Source organism: Canis aureus, chromosome 15, assembly GCF_053574225.1.
Source record: "Canis aureus isolate CA01 chromosome 15, VMU_Caureus_v.1.0, whole genome shotgun sequence".
In the NCBI taxonomy this organism is placed as follows: Eukaryota; Metazoa; Chordata; class Mammalia; order Carnivora; family Canidae; genus Canis; species Canis aureus.
Genome location: NC_135625.1, coordinates 57,786,232 through 57,794,338, shown reverse-complemented (window position 1 = coordinate 57,794,338; position 8,107 = coordinate 57,786,232). Strand labels below are relative to the sequence as shown.

The following is an 8,107-nucleotide window of genomic DNA, read 5'->3' as shown; positions in this document are numbered from 1 at the left end:
GGCCTCCCACCTTCTAGGCCAAGACTCCCACACCTACTGTAGGGTTTGCCTTGGATTCAGGAGCCTAGGATCGTGGGAAGCTATTGCCCATCCCTGCCCCGGTGGCACTGTCATCTTCTGGGCCTCCAGAATGAGGGTACCGGTGCCCACGTGTGTGCACACAGGGACATTGTGGGCCTGGACACATGGACACACCAAGGAAGAACATGTGGTGGGAGGTATTTCCTGCATGGGACACCCGCCTCCAATGTCATAGATATGATGCCACAGTGGCCTGGGGACGTCTGGAGGAAGCACCTGCTAGGATAATCCCTATGCCACAGGCAAGAGGCAGACCATCCCCGACGGGCACAACGGCTTCTCCGGGGTGGAAACCAGGGAAGAATGGAAAGTTGCGTCTGAACCCAGGTGTGTTTCCAGGCTGGGGCCCTGGCTGCACACAGTCCTTCCCTGGGGCCTGTGGAGAGGGGTGCGGTTGTGTCACTGTGTGCACACAGGCCATTGCCTGCAGGGGGGGGGGGGCATCGGCAGCCCCGAGCACTGCTCCTGAAGCTTCCTCCAGGAGTGGACTCAGGGAGGGGGTCCCAGGCAGTGAGGTCACTTCTTTCACAACAGAGGCCAACAGAACTTGGAACCCCTGCCCGGGGCTACATTCTAGTGCAGCCCCACCTCAGGCTCACTTTCAGGAGACTTTTGCTACTGAAAGATGTTCCCTGATAGATATACCAGTTGGGAGGATCTTGAGGAACCCCCGGAATGCGGCTGCTTCCAATGGTGGAGCTGTTGGTGCGACCGTCAAACCCAACGCCTCAGGGAGTTTTTCAGGAGGTGCCGGAGGGTAATACAGAGCAGGCCAGGCCAGGCCAGGCCACCTGTGCCAGCCATCCTGGGCAGCCCCACCCCCTCCTCTTCAGTTTCAGGGAACCAGGGATGTGTGGGCAGGTCGCATCCAGGCTGGAGGACCTTGCAGGGGAGCAGGTTCCCCGGTGATCCCTTCAGGGTCACCCTGATGTCACGGTGGGCAGGGTGGAAACAGGATTCCCGAGGCGCCTCTTACCCGACTCGGAGTTAACCCAAGGCCCTGCAGCAACATCCCTTTGCTCTCCTTGGGGGAGGTGTGTGCCGGCTGTGCTGTGGTGGGTCTGCAATGGAGTCAGCTGGGTGTGCGGCCCGGCCGAGGCGGCCAGACCGGGCGCTCAGGCCTCCTGCCTGGCTGCCCTGCAGTCTTTACAGAGCTCCACATGGGAGATACGGAGCGCCGCGCGGGAATATGAGTGCCGGTGGAAGAGGAAAGAGAAAATCCGCCACACCCCAGGGTCCAGCACATCCTCCGAAGACCTGCAAGGGTTGAAGGTGAGTGCAGGGGCTGGGGCCACCCGACACCCAGGGCCCCGATGCAGCAGGAAGGGCCCCAGGTCCCAGAAGCCAGCCTGTGCTCCCCTGGGCTCCCCCCTAGACTTCTGCTGCTACAGGAGTCTGGATTCCCCTTCTCCCCAAACTTGCCCCCATGGCCCTGCCCCTGCCAGGGCCAGATGCAGAGTCCCTGGGCACAGATTTGTAGGAATATCAGAATAGAGCCTTCAGGGGTGCCTGGTCACCCAGTGGTTTAGCATCTGCCTTCCGCCCAGGCCCTGATCCTGGAGACCCAGGATCGAGTCCCGCCTCGGGCTCTCTGCATGGGGACTGCTGCTTTCTCTCTGTGTCTGCCTCTCTCTCTCTCTCTCTCTCTCTCTCTGTGTGTGTGTGTCTCGTGAATAAATAATGAAAACTGTTCTTTATAATGCTTTCTTTTTAAAGATTTTATTTATTTATTCACGAGAGACAGAGAGAGGCACAGACACAAGCAGAGGGAGAAGCAGGCTCCACGCAGGGAGCCTGATGTGGGACTGGATCCTGGGTCCCCAGGATCACGCCCCGGGCTGAAGGCAGTGCTAAACCACTGAGCCACCCGGGCTGCCCATAAAAACTTTTGAAAAAGAGACACACCGTGTCTCATCGCACACGCTCTCTAGTAGTTTGCACTGTGCTCTGCTTTCTCCTAACTGGTGCTCCCAGGAGGCCCCATTGGCCTGACGTCCTTCCCCACCTTCTCCAAGGCTTGAGCATGGTCCTGGTGAGTTGGGAGACTTTTGCCCAAAGGGACACGGGGCTCACTGTACTATGTCTATCGCTCTGCAGTTAGGTTTTGAAGGAGCGCATCCCTGCCCCCCGTCCCCCCGGGGTCAGGCACAGGGGCCTCGTGTGCTGCACAACATGTCAGAGGCCAGTTGGTCCCAACAGCCACTGAGCCCTTCACTGATGCAGGACTTCGATGCGATTCCCTTCTGTTGCCAAATCACAGGGTAGCGCTGAACATCCTGCAGCCCTCACGCCCTGGGCCCTCCCACCCAAGGAAAGGTCTCCGTTTGGGCACCTCGACACAGGGACGTGTGGTCAAATTCAAGGGGTGAAGCCGTTAATGCAGGGAGGTGCTGTCAAAACTCAGCTGACAAGCAGCCCTGGGACACTAATCTTTCCCACTAGGTCCTTGTATTGATCCAAATTTTTTTGAAAATTTATCCTCTAAGATTATTTCTTTATTGGATAGTTTGTTTAAGAGACAGGCAGAGAAGCAGGGAGCAGAAGAGGGAGACACAGGCTCCTCAAGCACACTCTGCCCCAAGCGCAGAGCCTGCCAGGGGCGGGATCTCAGGATGCTGAGACCATGACCTGAGCCACAACCCACAGTCAGATGCCTAGTGACTGAGCCGCAGGCGTCAAGCCCCGTGTTCCTGCTGTGGGCACTCCTGCCCCCCCCTGCCCCCCGCAGCCACTGAGAGCTCGGGCTTTGGTCTGCGCTCCAACTGCCAGGTGGTCTGGAGGCTACAGTGCAGGCTGCACGTCCCCTCTGTCCCACCTCAGGCTGAAAGGGCCTCAGCCCTGAGAAAGAATCGGATCTTCCCGACCACCCCCAGCCGGAGGGAGCTGCTGGAGCAGCAGGTAGAAGAACTGGTGCCCGCCTTGCTGTGCTTGGACGACCTTTCCATTGTTCAATTTATGGAAACATATCCTGAATTTGGCACCACCGAAGAGATCCTGGACCTGCTGTTTGCAAAGTGAGCACCCTGACCCTCCACAGCCCAGTGGGATGGGCCACCTACTGGTTGGGAGTCTTGGGAATGTTCCTGAACTTCCCGGCCCCTGGGGCTGCTCCTCTGACTGGAGTTGAGTCACACAGGGCCTTGTTGGGTCCTGTAGGGAAGCCCCTGGGGCCAGGCCTGTGGCGGGTCGGCTAGAGGGGCTGTGATTGTGCTCAGCAGTCGTCGTTCTCTCCCCATGACGAAGCCTGTGCCGCCTCCCCACCGTCACCAGGGTCTTGAGCTGGCCTGTTTTGCCACTGAAAGGGAGGTTTGAGTCCATCTGGGGTCTGTGTCCTGGGGCATTCAGGGTAGGGGTCCCCGGGGACACCGGGGCGCCCTGGCCCACTCGGATGTAGGCCATGGGCCTGGCCAGAGCCCTTTCATTCCTCAAGCATTCAGGAGGACCCAGCAGGTGCAGACGCTTCTCTAGGAGCTGCCCGTGGCCCCACGCACAGAGCTGATGGCCTCCCAGGGTTCTGGACTAGTTGGGGTTCAGAGGGTGACAGCAACTATGAGGAGAGGTCGGGTCCACAGGACGGTTCATGTGAGGCCCCCCGCCCTCCTCTAGATATCGATGCATCCAAGCGTCCCCCGAGAAAGGAGAAATCCAGATGCTCTGGGAAAGGTGAGTGAGCTCTGGCTCATGCAGGAGGGCCTTCCCTCTCCAGGAGGGCAGCGAGGGGACTGTGGGTCGGAGGGGCTGCTGGACCCTCACCCGTCAGCAATTCCTGTGGCAGGGTAAAGGTCTGAGGCCCCTTCAGGAAAAGAGCAAAGGAGAGCCGTGGGTGGGGTGCGGGCGGGCTTTGTGGGAGAGCACTGGGACCCCAAAGGGAGACCTCCTCCATGCCCATCCCCCCCAACCCTGTCTGCCCCACACCTGGGACGCAGAGCAGAGGGTGTGGGGAGCGTCACCCTCACCAATCTGGTGGCACCTGGACCCGGGTGCATGGCAGGTGCTCAGGAGAGCCAGCGAGTGCTCACGGACCAGACGGCCCCCGCCCCGGGGGAGATTAGAGTCAGTGGAAGGACACCCCCAGGGGCCCCTCGTGAGGGAGGCAGGGCTGACCCACGGGAGGGAGGTTCCCTGGGAAAGACAGTGATGGTCACACCGCTGGTCATGGGCTCCCACGCACAGAGGCTTCGTGCCAGCCCCTCCTCAGTGAGCAGGCCTGTGGCAGGCAGGACCGCCAGGTGGCAGGTGGACAAGGAACAGCACTTGCCTCCGACAGCCCCGTGCGGGAGGCCGAGGGCCCCGGTTCCTGCCGGGCTTCCCCGGGACACCTCTGTGTGAGGGAGCCCTGTCTTCTGACGCCTCTGCCCACCTGTCCCTCCCCAGCACCATGACCTCCTTCCTGACCATCTGGCTGACCTACTACGAGGAGGACTTCGACGATCCCCCAGAATTTCCTGGCCTGACAAAGCTGATGAATTTCACGGGGCAGTACTTGCCAGACTCAACGCTGGACCGTCGAGTCAACAGTTACTCTGAATATTTAAGAAACCTCCATCAAGCGGAGTTTGAGGGTGGAGGTGAGGACGACTGGGGTGGCCGAGTGGGGACAGGGTGGGCCACACAGATCAAGCCTCCGTGCTGCTGGGCCAGGAGCACTGGGTAGGCTCACACCCCATCCCCACGGGCTGCAGTCTGGGGAGACCTCCCAGGGCTCTTGCACTCACACACGTTGAGCGGTGGGAAGAGGGTCCTTGATTTGAGAGGGACGTGGAAAGTCCATCCTGGTGATAATACTTTGTCTTCTTGGAGATGATACTGTGTCTTCGGACCGCGAGCAACACCGTGAACCACCCCAAGAGCGCGCCCGAGCTTCGACGGAGGGGCCTGCTGCACCTTCAGGGTCTCAGGGGACGGAGCTGGTCCCGGCTGCTGAAGCTGAGGGCTCGGCCCGAGCCCTGATGCCAGCTGCCGCTTACAAGGTAAGACACGTGATGGTCAGACCTCTCCATCCCTGTGCTGACCCGGAAGAACCACCTGCACCCTTGGGAGCGCTGGAGGCCGAACGGGCCCCACCACCGGCTATCGAGGTCATCGATGGGCCGGAGCAGCCGCCTCACACAGGGGAGCAACCGGCTTCGGACCCCGAGCAACACCCAGAACCACCGCGGCAAGAGCCCGCCCGAGGCCGACTGTGGGGCCTGCTGCACCTTCAGGGTCTCAGGGGATGGAGCTGGTCCCGGCTGCTGAAGCTGAGGGTTCGGCCCGAGCCCTGATGCCAGCTGCCGCTTACAAGGTAAGACACGTGATGGTCAGACCTCTCCATCCCTCTCCTGACCCGGAAGAACCACCTGCACCCTTGGGAGCGCTGGAGGCCGAACGGGCCCCACCACCGGTTATCGAGGTCATCGATGGGCCGGAGCAGCCGCCTCACTCAGGGGAGCAAATGGCTTCGGACCCCGAGCAACACCCGGAACCACCGCGGCAAGAGCCTGCCCGAGGCCGACTGTGGGGCCTGCTGAAGCTCCTGGGCCTGAGGTGATCGAGCCGGTCCCAGCTGCTGGTGCTGAGAGCTAGGCCTGGAGACGAGATGACGGCTGCTGAGGTCAAGCCAAGGTACCTGGTGGTCACACCTCAGATTCACTGCCCTGACCTGGAGGAGCCACCTGCTTCTTGGCCACCCCAGAAGGAGGAGCAGGTCCCGGCGCTGGCTCTCGAGTTCATCGAAGGGCCAGAGCTGCCACCTGCCTCAGTGGGGCCACAAGGCTCGGCCCCCGAGCAGCAGTTCGTGAAGGCTGCAGCACAATTGAAGCCTCCCCTCCCCTTTCGTTGTGCTGTTTCTGTATTTTGTGTTTTTCATAATTTCTTCATGAATTTTATTTGTAATAAAGGATAAGTTAACTTTATGCAAAATTGACTCTGATGCTTTTAAATAATACATCGTGGTACTTTAGGTCCATTCATACTTCCAAGCTCGTTCTATGAGGCCAGCATCACCTTAATTCCAAAACCAGACAAAGACCCCACCAAAAAGGAGAATTATAGACCGATATCCCCGATGAACACGGATGCAAACATTCTCAACAAGATACGAGCCAACAGGACCCAACAGTACATAAAGAAGATTACTCGCCATGACCAAGTGGGATTGATCCTCTGGATGCAAGGCTGGTTCAACACTCGTAAAGCAGTCAACGGGATGGATCACATCAACAAGAGAAAAAACAAGAACCAGATGATCCTCTCAATAGATGCAGAGAAAGCATTTGACAAAATACAGCATCCATTCCTGATCAAAACTCTTGAGACTGTAGTGATAGACGGAACATTCCACAGCATCTTCAAACCCATCTACGGAAAGCCCATAGCAAATATCATTCCCGATGGGGAAACACTGGGAGTCTCTCCCCGAAGATCAGGAACACGACAGGGACGTACACTCCCACCACGGCTACTCAACATACTACTACAAGTCCTAGCTTCAGCAATCAGGCAGCAAAAAGAAATAAAAGGCATTCAAATTGGCAAAGAAGAGGTCAAACTCTCCCTCTTCGCAGATGACATGATACTGTACCTAGAAAATCAAAAGACTCCACCCCAAGATTGCTAGAACTCATACGGGAAATTCGGCGGCGTGGCAGGATACCAAATCAATGCCCAGAAATCAGTGGCATTTCGATACACTAACAATGAGACTGAAGAAAGAGAAATGAAGGAGTCGGTCCCATTGACAACTGCACCCAAAAGCATGAGATACCCAGGAATACACCTAACCAGAGAGGTAAAGGATCCCGACCCGAAAAACTACAGAACACGTCTGAAAGAAACTGAGGAAGACACAGAGAGATGGAAAACTATTCTGTGCTCCTGGATTGGAAGAATTCATGTATTGGGAAAACGTCCACGTGACCCAGGGCAATTTACACATGGAAGGCAATCCCTATCGAAATACCATGGACTTTCTTCAGAGAGTTGGAACAAATCATCTGAAGATTAGTGTGGAATCAGAAAAGACCCCAAGTAGCAGGGGAATATGAAAAAAGAAAACCAGAGCCGGAGCATCACAATGTTGGATGTCAAGTTGTGCCACAAAGCTGTGGTCATCAAGACAGTGTGGTACTGGCACAAAAACAGACACACAGATCAACGGAACAGAACAGAGAATCCAGAAGTGGACCCTCCACTCTATGGTCAACTAATATTCGAGAAAGCAAGAAACACCATCCACTGGAACAAAGACAGTCTCTTCACTAAAGGCTGCTGGGCACGTTGGACAGCCACACGCAGAGGAATGAAACTGGACCATTCTCTCACACCACCGTACACAAAGAGAAACTCAAAATGGATGAAAGATCTAAATGTGAGACAAGAAGCCATCAAAATCCTAGAGGAGAACACAGGCAACACCCTTCTTGAACTTGGCCACAGCAACTTCTTGCAAGATACATCCGTGAAGGCAGAGAAACAAAAGCAAAAATGAATCACTGGGACTTCATCAAGATGAGGAATTCCGGACAGCAAAAGAAACGCTCAACAAAACTAAAAGACAACCCACAGAATGGGAGAACGTATTTGTAAATGACCCGTCAGATAAAGGGCCAGTGTCCAAGATCTCTAGAGAACTCATTCAACTCTACAGCAAAGAAACCAACAATCCAATCATGAAATGGGCAAAAGACATGAACAGAAATGTCACAGAGGAAGACACAGACGTGGCCACCAAGCACATGAGACAATGCTCCGCATCACTGGCCATCAGGGAAACACAACGCAAAACCACAATGAGATACCACCTCACACCAGTGACAATGGTGAACGTTAAGAAGACAGGAAACAACAAATGTTGGAGACGATGTGGAGAAAGGGGGACCCTCCTGCACTGTTGGTGGGAATGTCAACTGGGGCAGCCACTCTGGAAAACTGTGTGGAGCGTCCTCAAAGAGTTCAAAATAGAGCTGCGGGCGAGCCAGCAATCCCACTGCTGGGGATTTACCCCAAAGATACGGATGCAGTGAAACGCCGGGACCCCTGCACCCCG

The 8,107-nt window shown here is 56.5% G+C and overlaps 2 protein-coding genes across 2 annotated transcripts in view; one reads left to right on the top strand and one right to left on the bottom strand.

Moving 5' to 3' along the window:
• The window catches only part of LOC144284187 (uncharacterized), a 159,134-nt gene that overhangs the window by 135,642 nt on the left and 15,385 nt on the right, over window positions 1-8,107 (bottom strand). The window lies entirely within an intron of this gene.
• On the top strand, window positions 186-5,982 carry LOC144285117 (uncharacterized). The gene is made up of 8 exons (XM_077850370.1): window positions 186-218; window positions 305-408; window positions 721-838; window positions 1,225-1,353; window positions 2,902-3,095; window positions 3,688-3,744; window positions 4,456-4,649; window positions 4,882-5,982. Exons 1-8 carry the CDS (start codon window positions 186-188, stop codon window positions 5,343-5,345), a joined length of 1,293 nt encoding a protein of 430 aa, XP_077706496.1. The 3' UTR covers window positions 5,346-5,982.

Bases quoted from the DNA above. Each gene is read 5' to 3' on its own strand.
- LOC144285117 (XM_077850370.1), top strand. From the start codon at position 186: ATGGACACACCAAGGAAGAACATGTGGTGGGAG. The intron at 219-304 runs GTATTTCCTGCA...AGCACCTGCTAG, and splicing joins GGAAGAACATGTGGTGGGAG to GATAATCCCTATGCCACAGG. The intron at 3,096-3,687 runs GTGAGCACCCTG...GCCCTCCTCTAG, and splicing joins CTGGACCTGCTGTTTGCAAA to ATATCGATGCATCCAAGCGT.